General features: G+C 54.2%; 2 protein-coding genes across 12 annotated transcripts in view; one reads left to right on the top strand and one right to left on the bottom strand.

The window, feature by feature from the left end:
- The first annotated feature begins 932 nt into the window (after positions 1-932).
- NGB (neuroglobin) lies at positions 933-20,142 on the top strand. Its single transcript, XM_075503328.1, has 5 exons — positions 933-1,048; positions 12,681-13,471; positions 14,910-15,021; positions 16,608-16,727; positions 17,845-20,142. The coding sequence occupies exons 2-5, from the start codon at positions 13,365-13,367 to the stop codon at positions 17,989-17,991; spliced, it is 486 nt and encodes a 161-aa protein (XP_075359443.1). The 5' UTR covers positions 933-1,048; positions 12,681-13,364; the 3' UTR covers positions 17,992-20,142.
- Positions 20,143-24,237: 4,095 nt separating this feature from the next.
- Positions 24,238-27,242, bottom strand: part of TMEM63C (transmembrane protein 63C) — a 32,643-nt gene continuing 29,638 nt past the window's right edge. For all 11 annotated transcript variants that reach the window (XM_075503316.1, XM_075503314.1, XM_075503322.1 and 8 more), the window contains exons 17-24: positions 26,800-26,886; positions 26,206-26,271; positions 25,934-26,096; positions 25,592-25,697; positions 25,234-25,401; positions 24,768-24,883; positions 24,531-24,602; positions 24,238-24,450 (exon numbers count right to left, since the gene is read on the bottom strand). In XM_075503316.1, coding sequence (XP_075359431.1) covers positions 24,238-24,450; positions 24,531-24,602; positions 24,768-24,883; positions 25,234-25,401; positions 25,592-25,697; positions 25,934-26,096; positions 26,206-26,271; positions 26,800-26,886 — 991 coding nt within the window. The remainder of the gene's footprint in view (positions 24,451-24,530; positions 24,603-24,767; positions 24,884-25,233; positions 25,402-25,591; positions 25,698-25,933; positions 26,097-26,205; positions 26,272-26,799; positions 26,887-27,242) is intronic.

Genomic DNA, 27,242 nt, shown 5'->3' with positions numbered 1-27,242 from the left:
GTGGGTTTTTTTTTCCCCTTTCCTCTATCCCTCACGTGCACACTTGACATAGCAACATGAACTTTAAACGGACCCATTGGAGAATTTGATCTAGGACAATGGTGATCTACATGAGCTTTTAGCACACAAATGTTGCTGGACTGCAATTCCAGGCGGTCAGGTTTTACTGCAGTCCAAGCGATGTGCTGATAAGCACAGCGGGAAGTGAAACTGGTACATTTGGATGAGAATAAAGTACTGTCTGTTGAAGCAGGTTTATTTCTCCATGTTAAAGACCTGTTAAATTGTAAATACAAATTAAATTGTAAAATTGTATATACAATTTTTCAGGTTTAATAGGTATATTCATCAAGCTTCTGGTAGGTTGCCTATGAACACTTCATTTGACAGATCGAGCACTTTATTCAGGAACCCAGCATTTTTCTCTAAGTCATTCTTATGTTGAGTGTGTAGTGTCCATAACAGACTGATGCAGGGTTTTGTACAAATGAGGCCCTTGCTGTGAACTAAATGCAAGAGTCTGTAATAAAACTGGAATGCTGTAAATCAGAATCTGTCTCTATGCCAGGCTGTAGTGACAGGGCACCGTATACTTTTGAGTACAGTGTAACAAAGGGTTGCTATCCTTGGGGTGGAACTAGATGGGGAAAAACAAAATACAGCTTTCTTATTTGGGGCTACACATTGATGCCTGGATCACAGCCAACCAGCTTGTTTAGACATGTTCCAAGTGCTGCTGAAGTAAAGCCAGGACAGCTAGAAACTGGACTATGGCCTACACAAGGTGATACAATAGGCTAATAGATGGTTACTGAAAAGCCTATTGATATCTTGTATTGCTTCAGAAAGTGCAAGTTCGTCTTTGGGTATTGTCTGATCAGGGCTATCGTTCTGGAAGGAAGGACTGCTGATACAGAAGCTGTGCTAGAGTGTATGGAGACGACCGTAAGGAAAAGGCATGAAGTATTGTTCAGAAAATGCTGATAATATCTGAAGTAAAACTTTACTTCTCACTGCCCTCTAAAGGAAGAATGGCTTCTTTCTGCAGGTAAGTGATCTCACGTGGGTAGAAACTGGTGACTGATGCCATTTTGCATTTGTTTTGAACCTGCCAGGTTTCTAGGCTTCTAAGTTCCAGCCATTGTCCTGTTAAAAGTTCCTCAACAAGAATGAGGCTTTTTTATAACCTACTGTTTTAACACAGAGTTTGTGCTCTGTCTTCAAGCTGCTGCTTAATCTTCTTTTTGCTAACCAAATAGAAACTTTCAATGCAAGTTGCTTTCTCTAGCCCTCAAATCTCCCATACCTCTCTTTCTCATTTTGTTCGATTTATCCATATAGTTACCCAGACTATACACTGTCTTCCAACATCAGTCTCCCCAGTTCTGTATTGTAGAATCATAGAATGGTTTGGGTTGAAAGGGACCTTAAAGATCATCTAGTTCCAACCCCCCTGCCATGGGCAGGGACACCTCCCACTAGACCAGCTTGCTCAAAGCCCCATCCAGCCTGGCCTTCAACACTTCCAGGGATGGGGCATCCACAACTTTGCCGGCCAACCTGTTCCAGTGCCTCACCACCATCATAGTGAAGAATTTCTTCCTTATCTCTAGTCTAATTCTACCCTCTTTCAGTTTAAAGCCATTACCCCTTGTCCTATCACTACATGCCCTTGTAGAAAGTCCCTCTCCAGCTTTCTTGCAAGGCCCCCTTCAGGTACTGGAAGGCTGCTATGAGGTCTCCCCGGAGCATTCTCTTCTCCAGGCTGAAATAAATCTTCATTGCTCCTACCACTGCTTCCTGGTTTACATCCAAGGATTGTGGTTGTTGTACACTTTGGAGTTATTTTCTAATATACCATCTCTAACTCTGTAGCTCTGGCCCATGTAATGCATGCTCTGGAAGTAGAAAGGTTGTGCTTTATCTGAATGGGCATAGTCTACCAAGTGTTATGATTGCTGTAAACTGCTTTTTCCATATTTACCATTCTTGCAGTCATTGTTTTATCTCCAGATTTCATCCAAAGCTAGTCATCCTGCTGTTTTGCAGTTGACATCCTTGCAGCTGACAAAAGGTATTTTTCAGGCTGCATTCATCTGACCTTTTTTTTTTACCATGTATTTTAGGATGCGGTAGTTCTGAAGTACCTGGTTTTCTCCATTGACCAGGAAGGGAGTTTAGGTTACTTGCCCATATGAAGGCATCTGTGTTGGGTCAGCTGAGTCCCACCCTGGCAGTGTGCTGATCCTTTGGAATGCTTTAGAGACCATAACTATTTGTTTACAAGGTGGAGAAGGAAACTAGCCGAGAAGTGGGGAGGAGTTGGTTGAGATGAGAATGTGAACATGCATAAGGTGGTATGCCTTTATTTAAGATTTCTGAACTGTGTGAGAACAGCCAAATAAAGCCAGTGCAGTTGAAGAAAGTAATTTAAACAATTTGATAACTTCCAGGCAAAATCCCATTGGAAGCATGTCTGAGGAGAGATATTTAAATAAAGGACACCAGGAGCCCAAGCACCAACTATCCCAGTGCAAAGCAAGGCCAGGAAGAACCAAAGAAGCCAAAGATGAGAAGCTGAGTAAAAAGCTCTTAATTGACTTCAAATACAAGAGAGAAGCATCCAGAAAGTGAGAACTCAAATTACTAAGGCCTGCTATGAAAGAGTCATGCGGAGTGGGAAAGCAAAAAGGCTGCTTCACAAAATGAAGACATAATAAGGAATATGAAAATTAATGAAAAACTGTCAGGACATAGGTAGTAAGAGATGGATCAAGAATTAGACCACTGCTTGGCAGAGACAGAAAGGCATGAACTGATGGATCACCCTGAGAAGTTGTACACCCATCTTCAAATGCTTTTCTAATAAACTCCATACTGGGTTTTTCATTATTTTCTCTATGCTGGTTTATGTCAGGCTGGTTAGTTTCTTCCTTACTTAATCATCCTCTTTGGCCTTTTTGAGTATTGCCACATTTTATACTCCATATGTCTGCTGAAATTTCTTTGTTTCAGACATTATTAAAAAATTATTAAACATTATTAAAAAAAAATTAACAATAAGTGGGTTGGAGATACCCTCAGGCAGCTCTTGTAGTACTCATGGGTGCAAGCTATGCACCCAGGGTGCTATGCACCCAGGGTGCCTGCTGGTTTTAAGTCTTTATTGCTAACAGTTGCTGTTTAACATCCTATTTAGTTACTAACAGATTGGGAAGTGCTTCATGATGTGGCATAAGTACATAATTCTCCTCAAGACAGAGCCACAATGTTTATTCAATGCTTAGGCATTTTTGACTCTGGAGTTTGCAGATGCAAAATTTCTCACTGAACTAGAGAATATTTTTGTCAGAGCCCCAAAACTGGAATGACTTAGGTGAGGAGGAGAAGACATCAAGCAGAAAAGGAATCCCACATATAGAAGCAATTAACACATGGGGTTTGCTTTGAGAGCAGATGGCTGAGAGCAAAGCTGAAAGGTTGTGATGCTAGCACAGCCTTGCCATCAAGGAATGGGTGCAATTAAGTGCAAAATCTTTTTTTTTTTTTTTTTTTTAATAAATCGCATCAAAAACACTGTTCTCAGAGACAACCACTGTGGGTCAAATGATTGTAGGAGATGCCCTGGTCAATAGTATCAATTTAAATTGCAAGAAGGAGGGAAAGAACAGACAGACTTGAGATCAGAGAGAAGACAATTGATGAGCACTTCGGAGACTGGCACCAGCAGCACTTCTCAAACAAGAAAAGTCCAGCGGGGAAACTACAGAGGAGGCTCCACAGGGAGTAAAGCATCCTTTCACCAACCTTTTGCCATGATGTTTCAGCAGCTGAAGGTTGATCCAGTCCAGAAGTATAAGGACAGTTGGAGGAAGATCTAAGCCCGTGTGCACTGTCCCTAGGTAGGACAGAAGCCAGGTAACTGTGCTGACACAGTGCTTGCCAAGTTGCCAGGCATATTAGCTAGAGCACCATGTTGAGCTAGTGAGGCTGGAGAGCTTTGGGACCATGGCTGCTTGCATCTCACCAGCTTGGAGTGTGCACACCTCTGTAGTTGTGTTTTATGATCAAATTCAGCTTTTGGTCAAGACCGATATGGTAGATAGACTTTTTGAACTCACTTTGGTAGAGTAACTTACAAAAGGCAGAGGTTGCTCCTTGGAAGATCACAGCCTGGTGGTGGCAGTAGCAACTGGTGGATTATCACTGTGCTAGAGAGCACAAGGTGAGTAACAACCAAGATAAGTTCTGAGCATCTGTAAGTGCCAGACCTGGTCCAACAGCCTCATAAGTAAAAAATACTCAGGCTAGCAGCTCTCTCTGTGGTCCCCTTTGGCTTCTCTCCCTGCTTCATGCTCTTTCAGCCTTGGATTGTTTTCACCTGCCTGTACAAACTTTCCCCAGCTGGCCTTGGGAAATCCAAGATGAACCTGGGGATGTCTAATAGCAAATCGAAGTAAAAAGATGTGTTTTCATTTTATTCTGCTGTTGAATCCTCTCCCACACATTGTTCCTCCCCCCTCTGCCTATCCCTCTCCCCTTAGCCCAAATCTCCAAGGTCGGTAGTGCTGCCTTGCTCTCCCCACAGGCACAGTGGCAGCCAGCAAGCTCTGCAGATGTTGCCTTCATCATTTTATGGGCAAGATTATTCCCTCCTGCATCTCTTTTGCTTCATGTTATGCAATTGCATTTCATTATTTGCTTTGCTACTGAGCTGTGCCACGCCATGGCCTGAGGGGGTAGCTTGAGAAGACTGCTGGGAACTTGCATGACATCTGCTCCCACCTGAGGATGGGGATGGGAGTCTGGGGAAAAGAGGAGCTGTCACGGTCTGTGGTTTTGAGACTGGGGCCAAGGGGGAGGAAAAGGGGATGAGCCAAGCGCAGGAGCCCGTCTCCAAGGTGAGCAGGGAGCCTGAAGCAGCTAGATCAGAGTGGTATTATTCATGAGGACTCACAGATGTAGAATTGGAACAGCAGTCCAAAAGGGATTTGGGTTTGTTGGTACAGCAGCTGGGACAAAAACTGACAGTGCTGCCACAGCGGCACATGCAGAACAACCATCCCTGGGCCAGGCTGATGTGGTTTTCCTTTGGAAGGGAGGTCTGTTTTCCAAGTGCCCTGAACTCTGAGTGCAGGGTTGGGGACAGGCGTTTGCAAGTTTATTCCCAGTTTTGTCACACTGTTTTATGAGATTGGGCAAGTTTCTTTCTCTGTGGGTAAACTGAAGCACTGAACAAGTAAAGCCCAACACTTGGCAAGGGGAGTATGAGTGTTGGTACTGTAATATGAAGGGGCTGTAGATTACAATAATGAGACCCACTGGAAATTAAAAACATTATGTAAATTTGTCTTCTTCCAAAGCACAAAAATGCTTTATTGTTTTCTTTGCGGGTCAGTGAGTTTCTCCAGAAATCTGCCTTCCCTTTCTCCAAGTGGCCTAGAGATGATTTTGGAGAAGTCTGTGCTGCTTACCTGGTGGTTCTTCACTCATGACAGCTCCAGGAACAGTCTTGTAGAAATCCAAGAACATCTCAGAAAAGGCTGAGCTGCCCGGCTAGGTACAGGGAGCCAAGGGAACTGGGGACCATCGCAGGAAACTCTCAGACCATGGAAACTTGTCTGAGCAGTGCTCAACCTCTTGATGCATCCTGGGGCTTCCTCATGATTGAAGGCTTACAAAATGAACAAGAAGGGAGGTTTGCTTGTTTGTTTTTCCTTGTACCTTAAATCCTCTCTGGACTTCACTTTGCGCTGTCAGCACCTCAGTGCAGTGGCAGCAGGAGGAATTCTTCTGACAGCCATGTAGCCGCAAGGGAGAAGCTGCTTTGCACGCAGGGAAGAGCACCGTGTCTCCTGAGCCCTTGCTCTTTTAAGTCACATGAATAGTAGTTCAGGTGTTTCTTACCCCTGAGCTCCCCGTCTCCCACCTCAAGTCCCTCCTTACAGCTCCCTCCTCCTGTGCTGGAATATCTATGCTGTCACAGGGAAAATGCTGGTTTTATTAAGGGAGAGAGAAAACGTGCCAGTGCCAGAAGGCAGCAAAGGGATGGATTGACTGTTCAGAGGGGCAGGCAAGGTGGGGAAACTGCTCCTAAATGTGCACATACCCTGCCCAGAAGGAGCTGGTGCTGGGGGGCAGGGAGGGCAGGGAAGGAATTAACTCTCTTTGGTTCCTAGACTCTGCTGAGTGTCATACCAGCATAGGCTTTGGGTGCCAACAGGTGGGCAGTGGTATGCCAGCCCATTGCCCCTTTTGTCAGCTGGGGCACCTGTATGTTCCGTGGAAGGAGAAGACATGCCATGCTCAGCACTCCCGTTGCTGCCATTATGTCTGGTCTGTTCTGACATTTGTGCCTTGTCTGCGAGCGCTCAGCATGCAGCCACCATCTGCAGCACAGAGGGAAGGTGTGGGGGGGAAGACTTTGGACAAGAGCCACCATTTTCCCTTGCTGTCATGGCTTCGCTGCTATTGTCTGAGAAACCCTTGCCATCAGGAACAACAGCTGAACCTGCATTTCACTGTTGCTCTGGGATGTGATAGCTGGTATGGTGCCTACATGGACCCAAGGAAAGGTGTCCCATATCCCAAGTGAGCTTTAGGAGCTGATCACTCTTAACTACAATAACTTGCTTTTGTGGTCCTTCTCTTCCTCCTCTATCAGCCAGCTCTGAATATATTCAAAATGTTGCTAGGCAAATACTTGGCCTCGGTTGCTGCTCTGACTGCATATATGTGCTTCAACTCTGCTCCTTGGTATCCTGTGGTCTAGGGAGGACTCTCCGCTCTCCTTTCCAGTGCCTGGCAGCACAGCGCTGCCCGCCTGTTCTGCTCCCCCTTCTCGTTAGCAGGGCCAGGGTGAACTGTCCAGCCAGGCAGTGTGTGAAGCTCCACGTCTGTGTGGTTGTGACATTAGGCTGAAATGTCAGTAGCTTGTGGAGATGCATATAGGATGACACTTCATGCTCTTTACTGGTGCGCTTGATCAGCTGCAAGATAGCTAAAGGTTTGTGTTGGCTTGTGTTCACCACCCTGCTCAGATTAACCCAGTATTTCCTGCTGCTCTGCTCTTTCAGGCTTCTTGCAGCTTCAGATGATAAATCAGCACCGATTTATCGTCAGTCCCCAGTGTGAATGTTGCCTTTGCAAGCGTACAGCTAAGACGCTGTTTTTAGTGGGAGCTTGTTGAGGACCAGGAGATGGTGGCCAACAGCAGGAAGCACTGCAGGCTGGCAGGTTGCATGTTCCGACCCCCCCCAGCCATGCGATGGCCCTGCAGCTTGTGACTTTTGGAATGCTTTCTATTTATCCCCTATTCTCTAAAAATATATGTGTGCAGAGATCATATGCTTTTCAGGCTTTTCTTAGTTATCATGAAAGCTAAAATACTGTATTTTTAACAGAAGCCATGATTTAACAGAAACCAGTTGCATCTTTCCAGGACCTGGGACCTTTGACATTAATTAAGCCTTTTCTAGCAATCGCATTCAAAACACAGCAAACCCAGAACATAATCTGTTTTCTGGCTCAGTAGCCAGAGATCTGAAGCATTTGTGAGACTCCCTAGTCCCATCTGACAGTTCGATTTCTTTGTGAGTTTGTTGGACTCTTCAAGAGAACAGGGTTCTCCAGCTTCCTCTAGTGTTTATGGAGCTTTTCCTATACAGCATCCTGTCTGGTCTGCGCTGAGAACGCAGGGTCTCAAAAGCCTGAGAAAACAGGTAATTTATTCTGGCACTTGCAGAGACATCTCGGGTGGCTTCCTACTGTCACTGCAGTCAGTGCTGTCACTCTGGCCCTTTCAGAGAAAGGCCCCTGGGTGACAAGCTGGGGCTGAGGATGTGGCATTGTGCCTTTGAACTTGCCTCCTTCCGGGGATCATTTTCAGTACTCCAACGAGAAGACACTCCTTTCTGCCTACACTGAGTCAATGTGCTCCTGTTTTGGGTTAGAGGCTGCTGTCTTCTCTCCTGATTTTCTCTCCTCTTCTCTCTCCCACGCAGTTTGCGTGGCAGTTTGCACGGAAGGGCGTGCAGGAAGAGGGCACTGAAGCTCTGCCAGCTCGACCAGGGAGCAAGGGTATCCACCCTGCAGAAAGCCATGGCCTCTCTAAGCTCTGTGCCCAGTACAACTGACGCAGCTTCCCAGACAGAGCTCCGGTGGGGACACGCTGCTGCCCAGGTGTGGGGCTGCAGGCTGTGCCCGACTCTTACGGCAGTACCGGCCGGCAGCAGTGGGCACACCTGTGGGAGGTGCACCCAGGTAGAGGAACTCCTCCGCTTAGTGACAGAGCTCCGGGAGGAGGTGAGTAGGTTGCGGAGCATCAGGGAGTGCGAGAGAGAGATTGACTACTGGAATCGCACCCTACCTTCCCTGGGTCAGGCTCGACAGGCAGACAGGATGCATGATACCGAGGATTCCCTATCCTCGCTCCAGCTGGCTGAACACAGTGACTTAAGGGACAAGGGGCAATGGTGACAAGGTCCTGCTCGGCGCAGCAGGCACGTCTCCTCTGTGACTACCCCACCTTCCCAGGTGCCCTTGGATAACAGGTATGAGGCTCTGCAAGTGGAACCAAGCAATGACAAGGACGATGGTTCATCTAGCTTGGAGGTGTCGCTGAGGTTAAGTCGGCCTATGCTCTGCGTCAAAACTGCTTCCATAAAGAAAAAAAGATGGGTCATTGTCATAGGAGACTCCTTTCTGAAGGGAACAGAAGGCCCAGTATGCAGACCGGACCCACTCCCTAGGGAAGTGTGCTGCCTCCCTGGGGCCTGGGTTAAAGATGAGAAGAGAAAACTTCCTACCCTGGTACAGCCCTCAGATCCATTATTGATTTTTCAGGCAGCGATGAAACTGCAACTAGAAGTCCAAGGGCAATCAAGAGAGACTTCAGGGCCTTGGGACAACTGGTTAAGGGATCAGGAGCACCAGTAGTGTTCTCCTCTATCCTTCCAGTTGCAGGGAATGATGAGGGAAGAAACAGGAAGAGCCAGCAGGTCCATACCTGGCTCCGAGCCTGGCGTCACCAGCAGAATTTTGGGCTTTTTGATCATGGGTCGGTCTACACGACACCAGGCCTGCTGGCGACAGATGGGGTACACCTGTCTCAAAGGGGGGAAAAGGATCTTTGCATAGGAGTTAGCAGGGCTCATTGAAAGAGCTTTGAACTAGATTTGAAGGGGGAAAGGGATAAAACCAGCCTCGCTAGTGATAAGCCTGAGGGTGGCACACCAATGTTTGAGGGACGGTGTGCCAGCGAGGTCCTTTGGTCTGCTGTCTCAGTGGAGGTAGGGCATGGAGATCCATGTGGCAGCAAAGATGCAAGGGTTATGGATGTGTTAGAAACCATGGAAGCGCCTGAGAATGGTCACGTAGGAATTGGGGCTTCTCCCCCCAAAAAGGTGACATAGCCCAACTGAAGTGCATCTACACCAACACACGCAGCGTGGGCAACAAACAGGAGGAGCTGGAAGCCATTGTGCAGCAGGAAAACTATAATATAGTTGCCATCATGGAAACATGGTGGGATGACTTGCACAACTGGAGTACTACAATGGATGGCTATAAACTCTTCAGAAGGGACAGGCAAGGAAGAAGAGGCGGTGGGATAGCCCTGTACGTTAGGGAGTGTTTTGATTGTCTAGAGCTTCGTTATGGTGATGATAGGGTTGAGTGTTCATGGGTAAGAATCAGGGGAAAGGCCAACAAGCAGATATCATGGTGCGAGTCTGTTATAGACCACCCAACCAGGATGAAGAGGCAGACGAAATATTCTGTAAGCAGCTGGGGGAAGTCTCACAATCACTAGCCCTTGTTCTCGTGGGGGACTTCAACTTAGCAGATGTCTGCAGGAAACACAATACAGCGCAGAGGAAACAGCCTAGGAGGTTCCTGGAGTGTGTGGCAGATGAATTCCTGACACAGCTGGTGAGGGAGCCAACTAGGGAAGGTGCCCCGCTGGACCTGTTGGTGAACAGAGAAGGACTTGTGGGTGATGTGATGGTTGGAGGCTGTCTTGGGCATAGCGATCACAAAATGATAGAGTTTTTGATTCTTGGAGAAGTGAGGAGGGGGATCAGCAGAACTGCTACCTTGGACTTCTGCAGGGCAGCCTTTGGCCTGTTTAGGAGACTGGTTGGCAGAGTCCCTTGGGAAGCAGTCCTGAAGGGCAAAGGAGTCCAGGAAGGCTGGACATTCTTCAAGAAGGAAATCTTAAAGGTGCAGGAGCAGGCCATTGCCACGTGCCAAAAGATGAGCCAGAGGGGAATAGGACTGGCCTGGCTGAACACAGGGCTTTGGCTGGAACTCAGGGGGGAAAAAAGGAGAGTTTGTGACCTTTGGAAGAAGGGGCAGGCAACTCAGGAGGACTACAAAGATGTTGTGAGGTTATGCAGGGAGAAAATTAGAAGGGCCAAAGCCCAACTAGAGCTTAATGTGGCTACTGCTGTAAAAGACAATAAAAAATGTTTCTATCAATACATTAGCAACAAAAGGAGGGCTAAGGATAATCTCCATCCTTTACTGGATGCGGGGGGAAACGTAGTGACAAGGATGAGGAACAGGCTGAGGTACTTAATGCCTTCTTTGCCTCAGTCTTTAATGGTAAGCGCAGTTGTTCTCCGGGTACCCAGCTCCCTGAGCTGGAAGACAGGGATGGGGAGCAGAATGAAGCCCCCATAATCCAAGGGGAAATGGTTAGCGACCTGCTACACCACTTAGACACTCACAAGTCTATGGGGCCGGATGAGATCCACCCAAGGGTACTGAGGGAGCTGGCAGAAGTGCTCACCAAGCTGCTTTCAATCCTTTATCAGCAGTCCTGGCTAACCAGGGAGGTCCCAGTTGACTGGAGGTTAGCAAATATGATGCCCTTCTACAAGAAGGGTTGGGAGGAGGATCCAGGGAACTACAGGCCTGTCAGTCTGACCTCGGTGCAAGGGAAGGTTATGGAGCAGATCATCTTGAGTGCCATCATGTGGCATGTACAGGACAAGTGGGTGATCAGGCCCAGCCAGCATGGGTTTATGAAAGGCAGGTCCTGCTTGACGAACCTCATCTCCTTCTACAACAAGGTGACCCGCTTAGTGGATGAGGGAAAGGCTGTGGATGTTGTCTGTCTAGACTTTAGTAAAGCCTTTGACACCATTTCCCACAGCATTCTCCTGGAGAAACTGGCTGCTCATGGCTTGGACGGGCGTATGCTTCGCTGGGTAAAAACTGGCTGGATGGCTGGGCCCAAAGAGTGGTGGTGAATGGAGTTAAATCCAGTTGGCGGCCAGTCACAAGTGGTGTTCCCGAGGGCTCAGTATTGGGGCCAGTCCTGTTTAATATCTTTATCAATGATCTGGACAAGGGGATCGAGTGCACCCTCAGTAAGTTTGCAGACAACACCAAGTTGGGTGGGAATGTTGATCTTCTTGAGGGTAGGAAGGCTCTACAGAGGGACCTGGACAGGCTGGATTGATGGGCTGAGGCCAATTATATGAGGTTCAACAAGGCCAAGTGCCGGGTCCTGCACTCGGTTCACAACAACCCCATGCAACGCTACAGACTTGGGGAAGAGTGGCTGGAAAGCTGCCTGGCAGAAAAGGACCTGGGGGTGTTGGTCGACAGCTGGCTGAATGTGAGCCAGCAGTGTGCTCAGGTGGCCAAGGCGGCCAACAGCATCCTGACTTGTATCAGGAATAGCGTGGCCAGCAGGACTAGGGAAGTGGTTGTCCCCCTGTACTCGGCACTGGTGAGGCCGCACCTTGAATACTGTGTTCAGTTTTGGGCCCCCCACTACAAGAGAGACATTGAGGTGCTGGAGCGAGTCCAGAGAAGGGCAACGAAGCTGGTGAAGGGTCTGGAGCACAAGTCTTGTGAGGAGTGGCTGAGGGAACTGGGGTTGTTTAGCCTGGAGAAAAGGAGGCTGAGGGGAGACCTTATCGCTCTCTACAACTACCTGAAAGGAGGTTGTAGAGAGGTGGGTGTCAGTCTCTTCTCCCAAGTAACAAGCCATAGGACAAGAGGAAATGGCCTCAAGTGGCACCAGGGGAGTTCTAGATTGGATATTAGGAAAAATTTCTTCACTGAAAGGGTTGTGAAGCATTGGAACAGGCTGCCCAGGGAAATGGTTGAGTCACCATCCCTGGAGGTATTTAAAAGACGTGTAGATGTGGTGCTCAAGGACATGGTTTAGTGGTGGACTTGGCAGTTCTAGGTTAACAGTTGGACTTGATCTCAAAGGCCTTTTCCGACCTAAATGATTGCATGATTGTATGATTCTATTCTGTGATTCTATGATTACAAGAAGTAAGTCTGATCTATAGAATCAGAACTTGTAACAAGATCAGCACAACTGTTATTTCAGAACGGACTGTGATGGTTTCAGTAATATTTGTGCTTTTGCATTGCTTGCATCCTTCTGAAGACCTTTATTTGCATGACTGCTCTGGCTTTCCTGGCTTCTGTTGTGCTGCTTGAGGCCTCGCTTGCCCCTTCTTGCTTTGTTTCCTCCATGCTGCCTAACCCCCAGGGCCAAATTAAAAGCAGTGTTTCCCTTTGTCTGAACAATAAAGAGAAGCTGGCTGTCCTGAACATGTTTGACAAAGATGACGTGTCTTCTGATCTGTTGTTAACAGCTTTGCGTGGTTCAGCTGGCTTAATTAGCATTGAATTAAAGATGTATCTTGCAGTGTCTAGACAGCATCTGCCCGAGGAGATAGCAGGTGGCTGCAGGGCATCCTGAGTCTCAGTGGAAGTGGCCAAGAGCAAGAGGATGCTGAAGCACTGGAGCATCGCTGAGGACCTCCACAGCCAAGTTACGCTCAGAGGAGTTGTGCTGAGCGGCGAGCCACCACGGCTGGGTCCCGGTGGTCCCCTTGCTCGCTCTGCTCTGCCCTGCCGTGCTGCTTCACTTGTAAACTCGGGCCGACGGGAAAACGTCAGCCACGAATGAGCTGAACTTTCTGCTCTGCCCTGCGGCTGCGAGTCCTGCGGGGACGGTTGGGGATTTTAATTTTTATTTTTTTATTTTCTGTCTTCCTTCCTTTCCCTGAGAGGGAAATACGACGTGCGCTCTTCCTTACCCGTGAGGCGGTCGGGGAAGCCCCGGGGGGAGGAGAGGGGCACCGGGGAGCTGCGGTGCCGGCAGTGCGGGGCAGGGCAGGGCGGTGCAGCGGGCGGAGCGCCGGTGCCCGCCGCGGCGGGGGCGCGGGGGCGGGACCCCCAGGTGAGCGCGGCGCCTCCCGCCCCCCCGGCGGAGCGATGGGCGGGCGGCTGCCGCTCGGCGGCCCCTGCGCCCGCGGAGCGAGCGGTGCCAGCGCCGTGCCTCGCCTCGCCTCGCCTCGGGCGGCGAGGGGCAGGCCCCCGCCCCCGCCATGGAGAGCGGGCTGCTGCTGTCTGGCAGGCAGCGAGCGCTGATCCGGGAGAGCTGGCAGCGGGTGAGCGGCAACCCCGTGCAGCACGGCCTCGTCCTCTTCACCAGGTGAGCGGGGCGGCAGGGACGGGATGCGGCCGCCGGCACCCCAGCCCCGGCCGCCCGCCCGGACCGACCCGGGCGGGGGGGGTGGACGGGCTCCGCTTCTTGGAGAGAAACGCTTCCCTTCGCTTGGCGATGGCTCCCGGCCGGCTGCCTTACCTCGCCCGCTCTCCCCTCCCCGGGGCTGCCGGGCCGGAGGGAGCAGCGCGGGGCTGCAGCCCCTCCACCGCGAAGCCGCGGCTGCCGTGGGGCAGCGGCGTGGGGAAGGCCGTCCGCGCCGCGCTGCCTCCCGGCCTTTCCCACCCTCCGCGAGTGAGAACTTTGTTACGGGGAGGCGGAAGGTGAGGGAGAGAGGCAGCGGGCGGGTTTTGTGCCTTTCTGCCCACTGATCCCCCCCTTGTCACCGTTACTTTTGCTGTTTGAAGAGCTGCGTGTCCGCCCGACTCTGGGGAGTGTCTGGAAGGGACCTCCTAATTGTCCCTGACACGGCACTCCGCAGCCCCAGGCAAAGATCCGGCCGCTGGGGAGGGGTTCAGCCTCAGGGCAGAGGACATGTGTGCCGCGGGGAACGGCTGAGACCCAACTCCTTGCCTCTGCTAAGCAGATTAATGTCTCCATTATGGGAAGAGAAAAAGGAAAAATCTATGAAAAGTCCTGTAAAAAGGACGGTCGGAGAGTTGATGACCAGCTTCTGGAGCGGGGCGTAGCAAGCGGGAGCCAAACCTTGCAGAGCAGGGCTGCGAGCAGCAGCAGCGATGTTTGGGAGTTTTAGGGGGCCGGAGAGGGATGCAGTAGTTCAATGTGCAGGATGGGGAGAAGAGAGATGGTCTTGCCCGAATTCCCTGTGGCTTCCGTGGACAGCATCAGCCTGTTAGATCTGCCTGGGTGGCTGCTACTGAGACCCATATGTGCCTGGCATATACAGGCAGGGAGGATGAGGGGGGAAAAAATGGGAGCTGATGATGGTGTGGGAGAGTAGGGCATTAGCTGAGTTTGTAGATGCCTCCCTTGCCCAAGTAGGAAAGCCGGCTGCTGGAGCTTGCAAGCCTTCCCAAGATTTGGGAGATTTGGGACTCAAGGGGATCGTGAAGTGGAAATGGGAAGAGTTGAGACAACAACCAAGATTTTGGGGAGAAAAGCCAGGCTGGGAGGAACTCCAGCGAGCTGGGACTGGTCCTCAGGGTGCCATAAACACGTATCTGAGAGCTGGGACTGTGGGCTAGGGAAATAGAGACTTTTTTGACTATAGGTAACTTGGATTGCCCCAAATTAAGACTTTTCAGAACTTCTGGGTCCTCTACAGGTGGGGAGGGATCAGTAGGTGGGAAGGGAAGCAGAGGGGAGGCTGCGGGTGTGCTGCTGATGGGGTTGTTCCTGGGGTGAGCAGGACTCTAAATAAAGCTGGGGAAGTAAGAAGATGGGGGTGTCTCTCTTGCTGTTGCAGGTTGTTTGACTTGGACCCTGACCTGTTGCCCCTTTTCCAGTACAACTGCAAGCAGTTTGCCAGCCCTCAGGAGTGCCTCTCCACCCCCGAGTTCCTGGATCACATCAGGAAGGTGAGAGAGGGGCTGTGGCATGGCCTGAGGGCAGCCGCCTCCGCCGTGGAGGAGGAAACACTTAGGCAATGGCTTGGGACTGTGGGGTGTCTGACTGGGGAATGCATGGGAAGTCTCCTCCTGAGATGGTAACTGCAGGGGGTTACTCATGCTAGCAGAAGGTGCTATTGCCAGGACAAAGTGCCCTACCACAGTGGGGAGGGGACGAGGATGCGGGTTGTGGTGGGTGAGAAGCACCATGCTCATTTCCATACCCTCACCTAAGAGTGGATTGCCTCTTGTGAAAGTTGGAAGCCCCCTTCTTCTACTGTGGAAGTGCCTCACTGAGCTCACTTCTGTCCAGACAAGGACCGAAGCCCTCTGCTTGGCCCCATGCTGACCAGGAGGTGGTACAGAGCTGGGCAGTGGGCCAGACTCCTGTGGACCCACTACTGTGGAGAGTTGTTTGTTGGTGCTGTTGGTGTGGCTGCAGAGCCAGAAGGGCCACAGCATCTCTTGTATAGCCTCTGGGGGAATGCTGCGGTACGCATTTGCCTCCCCGTGAAACAGGGAGAGGAGCAATGCTGATGTCATCTGGAGGAGCTCGTGCATGGACAGAATTACACCCAGTGCAGCAAAGACCCTTTGCTGAGCCCTGAAGAGCAGCCACGCCAGGGCAGAGCGCAGCCTTGGCTTGCAGGTGCCTTCATAAACTGTCTGGCTCCATCTTTAAACCAGTTTGGTGCCTCGCTTGCCTGTCTGTATTCCTTGTAAGAGGCTGTTTCAGGATTGCACTCCCCTGATAGCTGCAAGCTTTTTGTTATTTTTCAGCCTCTGTTTACTGGCAAAGTTAAGTCCATTTTTACTTCTGCTATTATTGCCTTGAGCTGAAATAGCTCTTTGCTCTTGTTGGAGATAATTTCCCTGTTGAAATTATAGAGCACAATTCTATCACCTCTTGGCTTTGCCAAGCTAACCATGCCCTGGCTTTAATCTCTTCTTCTAATTTGGTGTGTCTGTTGCCTTCATCCCTTATTAACCCTTCTCTGTCCTGTTTCCATTTGACTCTTCGTGCTCCTGGGAGACCACAGTGGTACGTGCTTTACTGGACCAGGTCTCTTGGCTGTACTATCCATCCCATCTCCTCAAAATACCTGGCTGATCTTAGACTTGGAGTTGCCTTATTCACAATTGCACCACCTTGGCAACTTCTAGTTGGAAGCTCTAGTCCTGGCAACTTCCAGGGCTCCCCTGCAGTTGTCCTGGGGTCCTAAGAGCTGTAATGACTGCATCAGCGTTAGATCTTAGCCTGTAACTGCTCTGCTATAGGGCTGGTTACCCCCTCTGGGACAGGGAAGTCAGCAGTGCTGCTTGCTGCAGCACCTCTGGCAGCGTCCCATGGAACGATGTGGTGTGTGCTACTGCCAGCAGGCCTTACTGATGTGACGCATGGATCGCAGTAGAGCAAAGGAAAGCTCAGAGGGCATCTGCTGGGCTGGGAGGGGGTCAGGCTGAGAAGGGTGAAGTAGAGGAGTCAGATTCTTTGTTCCTCTGGAAGGGCAGCAGAGCCTTGCTGTTAATGCTGTTCTGCCTCTGTGCTCTTGCAGGTGATGCTGGTGATCGATGCTGCTGTGAGCCACCTGGAGAACTTGTCCTGCCTGGAAGAGTATCTCTGCAACCTTGGCAAGAAGCACCAGGCAGTCGGTGTGAAGGTCGAGTCTTTCTCGGTGAGGCATCCTCTCTTGTCCCGCTGCGGCTGTGTTTGTGCAGCCCTCGGCTGTCCCCATCCCTCTGCGCCCACCTGCTGGCTGGAGACAAAGCTGGTGGCTCAGGGCAGCCCCTGAGCTGCTGATACCTGCATAGTGACATTGGCTCAATCAGGGAAACCCTTAAGCTCCCCTCATTTTCTGCCCTCCCCCAGTAAGCCCAGGGAGAAAGGACAGAGGGGAGAAAGGCATTTCCCCTGTTTGAAGAGGACCACGGTTTGGGGCACTGCTGTCTCTCCTGTGACACAGGGCTGCAGGCTCAGCCTTTGCCCTGGGCCCTGGATCTCTGCATCAAATGCTCTGGGCAAACCTCACCGCACCTGGGAAGGGGACCATCCACCTCTCTCTGTGTCTGCACTGGTATGGGGTTGCTGCACCTCAGCCCCTGCTTCCTCCATGGCAGTAAGACAGCAGCATCCTCCATACTAAACCCATGCTTACTCCTCTCCTGCCATCAAGCACGGACAGAAACGCAGCAGGGAAGGGCAGGTTGAAGGCAAGGTTTCTAAACAACATATGGCTCCCTCCTGATACCACAATCAGAGAGAGCAGGGTCTCCTCTGTTTGGGGTAGTGATCCCCACCAGCCCTGCGCTCAGTGCAGCTCTGTGAGGAGCAGTGCCCTGTGGAGAGGCCTGAGAGGGAGCGAGGGAGGCCCTGAGCATCCAGCCTGGGGTCTGACCCGCTCTCCCGGCATCAGGGCATTACTCGGCTCTGCTGATCCGCTGCTATACCAGGGGACAGGGCTGGCTACCCACGCCTGGGAGCCACGGACAACGGACGTGTACCTCTCCCCTGGTGTTACGTGCGTGCTGTCAGCCCTTGTTCCCTGCCTGCACTCCCCGCTCACCCAGGATGTGAGGTGTGGGGTGAGGGCCAGCATAGGGTGGGGGAAGGGGATGGCGCGGGCTGGCTCTGGGCCCTGTCTGAGCAGCCAGGGATGGGGTGGCCTGGCCCCGCTGGTGGAGGAGGAGCAGCTGCCCTGCAATGGGAGAAGTCCAAAAAGGTGGTGAAGCGAGAGAAGGGGCTGCGTGTCATCCCCTGGTGCTGAGCTTGACACCTCCCTGTTTGGTTTGCAGACTGTCGGCGAGTCCTTGCTGTACATGCTGGAGAAATGCCTTGGCACTGCCTTCAGCCCAGACATGCGGGAGGCTTGGAGCAAACTCTATGGTGCTGTGGTGAAAGCCATGCGACGTGGCTGGGAAACCCTCCCAGAAGGGGACTAGATCCTGCCAGCCATCCCCATCCCTGACCATGCAGCGGTCCTGGGCAGGGGGAGTGCTCACACCGTGCTCTCTGCCTCTCTCCACCCATCTTTCTCTGTGCACCAGCCCATCGCTGTCTCCTCCAGTCACGTGTGCTTCGGGGTCTCCCAGTGATTCTGCCTTGCTTCGACACGACCACATCTCTGCCTTTGCCAAGGGCTGGCAGGTACGTCTCTGCAGCAAAGCCTAGGAGTGCCACAGCACAGGTACGCTGCCCTGCTCCAACTTCCGTCGGGCTAGCTGGAGCACCAACACCCGTGTACCTACTCTGGTTTTTAGCTGGCTCGTCTTCCCTCCTCTTGCTACCCGCCCTGGTTAGATGACAGCTAGCATAGGCCTGTCGGGCTTATTTGCTCGAGATCCTATTTGCGGTGCTCAGGACCTGCCAGGTCTGGCACTGCTTGCTCCTCCTGCGCTGCTGTGCCCGGTTCAGCTGTGGCAATGGCCGATGTAGCTCCCTCCAGGGGCAGGGGCGGCAGAGGTGGGAGCTGGCCGTGCCATGTCGCCATCCTCCCCAAACCTTGCGGGGAGCTTTTCCCCCCTGTCCCTTCACCAACACATCACTACCGGATAGTTAATCCTGGTGCACTCTTCTGCCTTGCCTCTCCCCTGGATGGGATCCATGGCTTTTCCTTCTGTCAGGTTGGCCACAACTCAGTGTGTTTCCTAGGGATGCTTCACAGCGGGGTCACATTAATCCCGAGGTGAGGCTGCTTTTAGCAGGTCTGGGCTGCCAGCTGAAAGGCTTTGTGTTGGTTTGGCCGGTTGGTTTAACCTCAGAGCCAGCTGAAATGCAGCAGCAGTGGTGGCTCTCTACTGCTTTGTGTTAAGGAGAATAAAGTAAATACAAGGAAAAGATGTCTTAAAATAAAAATGAAGGTTGCAATCATGTCATGGCAACAGCTTCCAGAAATCATTCTGGCTCTTGGCCAGAGGCAGCATAGCTGGAATTTCTCTGCTGATGCTGTCAGGACCTGGAGCGCTTCCCAGCTGCACACAGTGCCCATCTGGAGAGCTCCTCACCCTTTAGTAATCCCTCCCAGCCATACTTGAGACACAGCCGCTTCAGAGCAGAGCAAGGCACCCAGTTAGGTGTGTGCAGCAGTGCTGTGTCAGGACAGGACTGAGAAGACAGCATCTGCTGGAAGAAATCCCAGGAAATGGCTGAGAGAGCGCACCTGAGGGCTCTGGGGGGAGCTGCACTTGGGCACTTAGAAGAAGAGTTCATCTTTATGGGGAAGTCGCTGTGGGACAGGCAGAACTGTGTTTCCAGCCATCACTACCCCCAGGGCAAGGACATGGATCAAGTATTCAGTTATGGGTAGCACCCTTTTTTGCTGCTCCTTCAGGGCAGGAGGACCCCAGTGTTGAGGGCTGAGATGGTCCTGTTCTAGAGACACGTTCCTCCTATACTCAGACGTCCTCCACTCCGGGGCAGGAGAAGGCTGCCTGCTCTTTGCAGCTGCAGCTGAGGTCTCCCAGCCCCATGCCATGGAGGGGATGATGGGGTGCCCTGTGAGATGGGGCTCTGCTTCCCTGCCACCAGGCCTTCCAGCAAGCAAGGAGCCCTCCAGCTGTGTTTGGGAGGGGAGCTGAGGGGTGTTGTGGAACAGGCAGGGAACGTCCCCATGTGGGATGCTTGCTGTCCTCCCCGCGGTACCAGGCTCCATTCCTGCAGTCCTACAGCGTGGTGTTGTGCACCCTGGCTCATGGCTCTCTCCATCAGCTGGGTCAGGTGAGGTCCTCCCCATTCTCACACCAGGCAGTGAGGGATGGAGGAGCCGGGACTGGGAGGAGGCACTAGCTGTGACTGCATGGTATGAGGCAGGAGGGTTTGGGAATGGGGATGTCCTCTTTGCAACCCTGTTCTGGGGCATCAGCCTTCAGCATCATGGGGGGGACCTTCTGGCTCTGTGTGACAAGTAGGCAGCTGTGTGATGGGTGGGGTGTGGGTGTTACTGCCCCAAACCATCCCCACTCCCTCTAGCTTTCCCAGCTGCTTGGCTTCCCCTCTTCCGTACCACATTTTGTGTAACTCCCAAGAGAACTGAAGTAGTCTGTGTGCCTCTTATACCCATCTGTACTGTTTAATAAAGAACAACAGTGAGTCTCGGCCCTTTTTGCTGCCTTTTGTTTATTTTAATATAAAAGGCCTAAGCAAGCCAAAAAAAAAGGATGACAGTGAGGGGCTTACTGGTTTCTTGTTGGCTCTAGCTTTGGAGATATTGGTCACTAGGAGTGCTTGTGTAGTCCAGCTTGACTGACGTGAGAAGGCATCCAGCACCAAATGTCTGTTGGGAGCTATTGTGTGCTGCAATTGAATGGGTGAGCAGCAGAGGGGCTAGCAAAGGCGTCCTGCTGCTGATTGCTCATTACCGTTCAAATTTAACGATCTCTAATGGAATTAGAGTTTTAAGCAATCAGCCTGAAAACCCCTTTTCTGTTGTTCAGCTGCTGCTTTTGTTCTTTGAGATAGCATCAGCTCACCCACTGCTGGTCACCCACTGCTGGTTGCCCGCAGCAGCAGGGCATGGCCTTGCAGCGAAGTCCTGCCCGGCTCCGTGCAGCATCCACCCTGCCAGCTGGACTGAGGAGATGCCCCAGCAGCCCTGCCCCAGGGAGCAGCTGGTGCAGATGCAGGAGGTCCTGTCTCTCCCTTCCCAGGGCATGTTCTATCTTTGACATGGTGGGTTTCCAGCTCTGGGAGAGTTGGGCACTCAGTACTGAAGAAGGATGGTTCCTAGAGTGGCGAAGCCAGCTCAGGGTCTGTAATAGCATCTCCTGAGGGATGGAAATCCCAGCCCTGCCACAAGAGAGCATGGTGAGCACCCTGGGAAAGCCACACTGCTCTGCCTTGGGGAACATTTAGGATGGGCCTTGTTCTGCAAGGCAATGTGTGTCGGGCTGCAAAAGGTGAGGACAGCAGCAGATATCTGAATGCAAAGAAATCCTCCCTGTGGTTCATTGCTAAAATAAATTTTCCAGCTCTTCCTGGCCTGGAGCACAGCTGCCAGCCTCAGGGCTGGTGGTGGGAGCCCAACCCCAGCGCTGCGGGAAAGGGCCAGCGCGGCACCCCCCAGCAGCACCCCCATCTTTGACTCCCTGCACCAGCACAGAAGTTTGCCGCGGCTCCCACAAACCGCCCCTTCGCCTTGGCTGCTGCCCGGCGGGGATGCTCCCGGCACTGCCAGCCACCGGCCGGCGCAGTGGGAGATGCCATGCAATTGCTTGGCCCTGGCTGTGAGGGACTTTTGTATGTGCAGGCTGTAATCAGGCAAGCGGGTTTCTGAGGGCCAGAGTGGCGGAGGCACAGCGTGATGGGGCTTACACAACCTCGTTAGGCTGTGATGAGCTTCCCCGGCGCGAGGGCTGGGAGAGCCGTGAGCCGGGGGGCAATTACAGCCCTCGCTCACAGCCAGCGCTCCTGCCTCAGCTCCCTGGTGCCAGCAAGGCCCTGCATTTAGCCCTGTTTACCACGAATTACGAACGGCCGGGGGCCTCTGTGGGGGTCTGTGATGAGGGGTGTGGGTTTTTAAATTTTCCAGTTTTTCACCCAAAGAGAAGCCCTCCCCGTGCCCCCTGCCCTGTGCTGTCAGCCAGGCTGGCCAGGCAGGGCTCACCCCAGGGGAACTGTGGAGGGGCTGGCAGGAGGGACCTGCTGAAACTAGAGGCAAATCATTCAAGTAGGAATTTGGGTATAAAGAGTGTGTTTTGGGAGGGAGGAGAGGAGCAGAAGAGTGCTGTCTCCTTAAAACCTAGAGAAAGGCTCCCAAAATGGTGTTTGCCCCCTTCCCTGGGACTTGCTGGTGGGCAGTTCAGCTTTGGGAACACCTGCTCCATCCCCAGATGGGATGGGTCCCCCTGCTGCCCCTGCTCCTTGCTGTGGTCCCAGAGGCGCTCCAGGCCACCCTCCAGCTCCCTCCAGGCAGCGTATGCCCCTTTGGTGGTGTCCTGAGCCAGCCCTGCCTGCGGGGCGAGTGCTGCCAGAGGATGGGCAGGGGAGGCACATGCCTGTCCTGGGGCTGCACCCCGTCCCCAGTGTCGGGGATGGTGCCAAGGGCTGTGATAGCCTTTCTCAGGGGACACGGCGGGGTGCTCCTCAGCTCCTGCACCTTTGCTGCTTCTGCCCACTCACTGGGGTTTGCTTTTGTGGGGACCATGGTGGGCAGCAAGGTGCCTGGAAGTGGGGAGGTGTCTGAGCAGTCTCCTCACCACTGAAACCTCTGCAGGATGTCCCCAGGAAGGGTCAAAAGCAGTCCACAGGTGGGGAAAGGGGCTGGGGTACTTTCGCAGGCTCCAGCGGCAAGGGTACCCCCTCTCCTGGCGCTGGGCAGGATGCGCCAGGGTGACGATGCCAGGCAGCAGCTGGGTGAAGTCATTTTATTCAAGGCACGGTCATAGCAATAAATCACGAGAAGGTACAGACCTCTGGCACATTCCTACAGCAGGGCAGCCAAGGGCAATCGGACCAGCAGCCCGAGCTCCCGAGGACACGGTGCCGCTTGCAGGCACTTGCTTCCACCCAGAGAGAGGCCACCAGCATCCCGCTGCTGCTCCAGCCGGGGCTGCCCCCAGAGCAGGCAGTGAGGGCAGCAGCTGAGCTGCGGGCAGCCCCAGGGCCACCTGGGCAGGGAGCCATAAGCCCCCCAGGGTGCTTTTTGGGGTTGGGAGGGAGCGGCTGAGCTCAAAGCTCCCCCGACGCAACCACTGGCTGGCTGGCGTGCTGCAGCCATCACCCCAGCATGCGGGAGCGTGGGTAGGACTGGGGCTACAGGGCTGCCAGCTGGCCAAGCTGAGACCTACCAGCCCCACAGGGATGTCCCAGGGCCCACTTGAGTCCAACAGAGACCCACAGCTCGCTGCTGGGCTGCCTTTTAACTCCCCCCTCCCAGTGGCACCAGTAATGCTGAGCAGTGCCATGGCTGAGCGTCTGCCTTCACACAGCAGCATTCCCCACGCTGGCAGCCCTGGTGCTGGCAGAGCTGCGTCGTCGTTCCTTCCCTCCCTGCACAGCCCCAAGATGGTGGCTAGAATTGCTCTGAAGCCAGCAGGAAAATCAGGAGCAGGAAAATCAGCCCCCAGGCCAAAGTGGGGCTGAGCAAGGAGCCAGCATGCCCAGGTGGGCTAGCCTGGTGGGAGAAGGGCCAAGCAGGGCAAGGATCTGCCCTTGTCCCCAGGGGCCTCCATGGCTGCTGCGGATGAGCTGGAAAACTCCAGGGATGCTGCCTGGGCAGGAGCCGGCACATTTACACTGACCACAGCAGGACTCACACTCAAGAGGTGGTGCGGCTGCTGGAGGAGCATCCCACGGCTGCAGCTTGCGGGTGAGGGCAGGATGTGGTGGACGAGGACCCGGAGGCCGGGGTTCTGCCAGCCCCCCACTCCCATTTCTGTTGCAACAGGATGGAGCCATGCAGGGGTCCCATCGCCAGCCCCAGGAGAGCGCAAGCACGAGGGGGATGCTGCTGGGGGGAGCAGGATGACGAGGAGCTGCCCTCACAGCCATTAAACACACTCGTCCCTTGACCTCCCGCTCCGCCCCGAGGACCCGAGGGCACAGGCATGGTGCAGCGGCAGCGGAGGGATGGGGTGGGAGGGTGGGGAAGAGCTGGGCTTGTTTTTTAATGCCTGCCTCGGGGCAGGGCCGCTGGTGCTCAGGCAGACGTGGGAGCAGCCCCAGGCACTCACCTCCTCCACCAAAGGACAGGTATCTCAGCAGTCCCTGCTTTAATGGGCGAAGCCTTGGGGGCGGCAGCAGGGGTGGGCAGGAGCCTGCACCAGGGAAGGCAGCAGGACGGCCACCGCGAGCAGTGGGTGGGAAGGGTGGGAAGCAGGGCTTAGGAGTGGCCGTCCCCTGCCACTGAGGACCCGCGGAACAGCGTGGCAGTGGGCACGTTTGTCTGAGCTGTCTGGGCTGCTTCCCCCTCACGGAGGGGCCAGGGCCTCCTTCCTGCCTCCAAAAGCATGGCCTCTCAGAGAGACACTCTCCCCACACCGCTGCACCCCCTCTTCCCCACGATGGGCTGGAAGAGGCAGGTGGGGACGGGGCGGGGAGACGGGGGGGGATGACCGGCATCACATCAGTCCTGTCGTCCCCCCGCCCCGTCGGCAAGGTGACCCCCACCAGTGCTGGGAAGGCTCCTTCCTGCCCCCCGGCACGTCCTCCACTCTCGGCACGGCTGGTCCTCGCCCCGGCAGCGGGGATGCTCAATGGTAGCGGGCCTGGTTCTCCATCACGGGGCCACTCCTGTACTCGCCCTCCACTGTCTCCAGCTCCGTCTCGAAGCTCTGCAGCCCCCCATCCTCCCCATCCTCCACCGGCTCCAGGTGGTTGCCCATGGTGCCGTAGGACTGGTGTGCCGGGGAGGCTGCTGGCGTCAGGCTCAGCTCGGGCTCCTGCAGGACGGTCGCCACGAAGAGCTGCCCCGGGGGGCGGCAGGAGGTCAGAGTCCAGGGGAGCGAGGTGGGGGGGCTGTGGCAGGGCTGGGGAGGGTACTCACGTTGGAGTTGGGGGTGGAGGAGACGCTGCTCCGCTCCACATCATTGAAGGCGCCCTCAGACTGGTCAGACATCTGGGGAGAGGGAGGCCAGGAGGAAACAACAGATTGCGGGTCCCCAGCCAAAGCTGGGGGGCAGCCAGGCACTGCCTCAGACTCCCCACAGCAAACGCACCCCAGAGATGTAAGGAGGGGATGCAGTGGGGTGAGGGAACAGGATGGGCAGCTGCCCCCGCTCACCTGGTAGCTGGAGGGTTTCCGCGGCTGCAGCTTCTTCAGGCAGAGGCCAAAGAAGGAGAAGACGATACAGGAGAGGAGGACCACAAAGGTGAAGAGGGTGACAGGGCGAGTGGGACCTAGAGCAGAGAGAGACACTGGGGCAGCACATGAGCCTCCAAGGACCTCTTGCATGTCCAGCTGAGAACCAGGCTGGCACCTGCTTTGGGTCTTACAAGCTCTCAACCCCCTTCCCAAAACACTAGCTGACACCCCACCTCATCTGCCAGGTCTCCATCACACCTTCCCCCCATCCCATCCCATCCCATCCCATCCCATCCCATCCCATCCCATCCCATCCCATCCCATCCCATTCCCCTTCCTACCCTCCATGCTGTGCCTAACTCAGGGGCGACACTGGTGGCTCGTCCCCCCAAGTGTCAGATATGACCCTCAGCAGTGGCAGGGGGCAGCCCTGAGCTCTCCCTACCGAGGCGTAGGATGGAGAAGAAGAGCAGCCAGAACATGCAGAGGATGGGGGCCACCACGACCTGGCTGATGGCGGCGACGTGGAGGCGCTGGTTCAGCTTGGTGGGGATGTACACATAGTAGATGTTGTACCGGTCAACCATGTGCTTGAGCAGCATGTAGAGCAAGCCTGGCGGGAGGAGAGAGGCCATTTGGGGGGAGGACAACAGGGACAGCCAGGGCTCAGGGACAGTGGCCCAGGGGATGATACCCTCTACCACACAGGAAGCTTGTACTCCCACACCGCTGCTGGCAGCTGGGACTGGCCATTCTTGGCACAGCTGGGGGCAGCAGGAGCGGGGGCATGGTGTCTTACTCACCAAAGGGGACAATGATGGGGCAGGTGATGCTGTAGGTCATGACGACAGAGAAGATGCAGCAGGTCCAGGCGTACTCCAGTCCAAACTGGAACTGGTAGGCTTGGCTCTGGGGCACAACCAACAGCACCATTACTGCCTCTGCCTCTGCAAAGGCTGCCCTTGCCTTTGCGCCCTGGCCCACACAATTGCCTCCCCCTGTTATTCCCATGGGTCCAGGGCCAGCAGCACCCCTTGCATGGTGGCTTGTCCCCACAAGCCTCCCCATAGGACTGGGACAGCCTGGGTTTCCAGTGAGCACGTCCCTGCCGTGCTGGCGGTTGCGTAAGCTTGGAGGCCACGTACCCGCTTGACGTGAAGCCGCTCGGGCTCAGACTTGGCAAAGCAGAGGCGGGCAGTGTAGACAAGGAGGCCTGGGATGCGCAGCAGCTCCATGGCCGTCCCGATCAGGCTGGAGGTGACCACATAGTTGACGAAGAAAGCGCCATTGTCTGGGAGGAAAACGCACCTGTCCCGGGGATGCAGAGGGTGAGAGGATGCTCGGCCAGGCGGCCAGGAAAGCCGCTGGGGACTGGCATCAGGCGCTCCCGCTCGCCCAGGAGCTCCCTGCTACTCACTGGAACTTGATATTGGCCTCGTCCAGAAAGTGGGTGTCGAAGAGCCAGCGGAAAAAAAGGTCCAAGCTGTATGGGGGAGAAGAGGAGCAGCTCAGAAAGAGGGGGAGCCGCACAGCAACGTGGCAGGCACCCAGCGGGCGCACACTTTCCCCTGCCCTGGGTGGGCAAGACCCTCTGGACCCTACACCGTCAGAGCAGTCCCTTCTGCTGCATGGGACCACCATGGCATGGGTGCTCGCCTCCCGGATGGTCAGGATTGCTGTAGCTGGGGCTATGCAGACACCTGACCTGGCCCTTTCAGGGTTTGCTGAAGGGCTGACCCCAAGCAGGGCACCACCAGCACCCTTTGGTCAGCCATGGCACCCTGGCAAACTGCTCCACTCCCCTCATCCTCCACAGGGAAGCTTTCTGCCCATGACCATCTGGGAGCACCTCAGCACAGCTAAAGAGCGAGTGTTTATCTCCCCAGAGACAGCCGTGTTTCAGCAGCAGTGGGCCCTTAGCCCTTTGGGGCTGGCTTGCGGGAGGTGAGGGGCCCAGTGTGATGCCCGCTGCCGGGGAGCAGGGAGAGCAGCGTGGCAGGGTGGTCCGTACCTGCTCAGCCCCAGCGAGGGCAGGATGATGACCATGAACACTAGGAAGAAGAAGCACTTGTGCATGGTGAGCTGATTTTCACTCGACCTGTGGAGAGGGGAGGCAAGAGAAGAACGTTGCACTTTTCCGAGGCAGAGCAGCCAGTGGGGGGAGAGGCTGGGCTGGGTCTCACTCTTCACCAAGGAGCTACTCCCAGCCCCAGGAAGCCACATGCATTTGATCTGGGCATCTACTGGGGCCTTGCAATGCCTCTCCCAGGCCAGGGGGAGTCACCATGAGGAAATCTGCTGTAGTGAAAGCTCTTGTCCCCCCAGCCTCTCACCTCCTTTGTCCCTGCCCTCTCCTACCATCCCTGCTGGTGTAGACACCCAACAAGAGGCAGCTGGGTGTCTACAATGGGTTCAGGAGTCCCCATTTCCCCCAGGAGAAGGAAGGGAGGTGGT

This window comes from Mycteria americana, chromosome 5 (assembly GCF_035582795.1).
Source record: "Mycteria americana isolate JAX WOST 10 ecotype Jacksonville Zoo and Gardens chromosome 5, USCA_MyAme_1.0, whole genome shotgun sequence".
Taxonomy (NCBI): Eukaryota; Metazoa; Chordata; class Aves; order Ciconiiformes; family Ciconiidae; genus Mycteria; species Mycteria americana.
The sequence above is the reverse complement of the archived record's forward strand: the minus strand, read 5'-3'. Positions and strand labels throughout refer to the sequence as shown.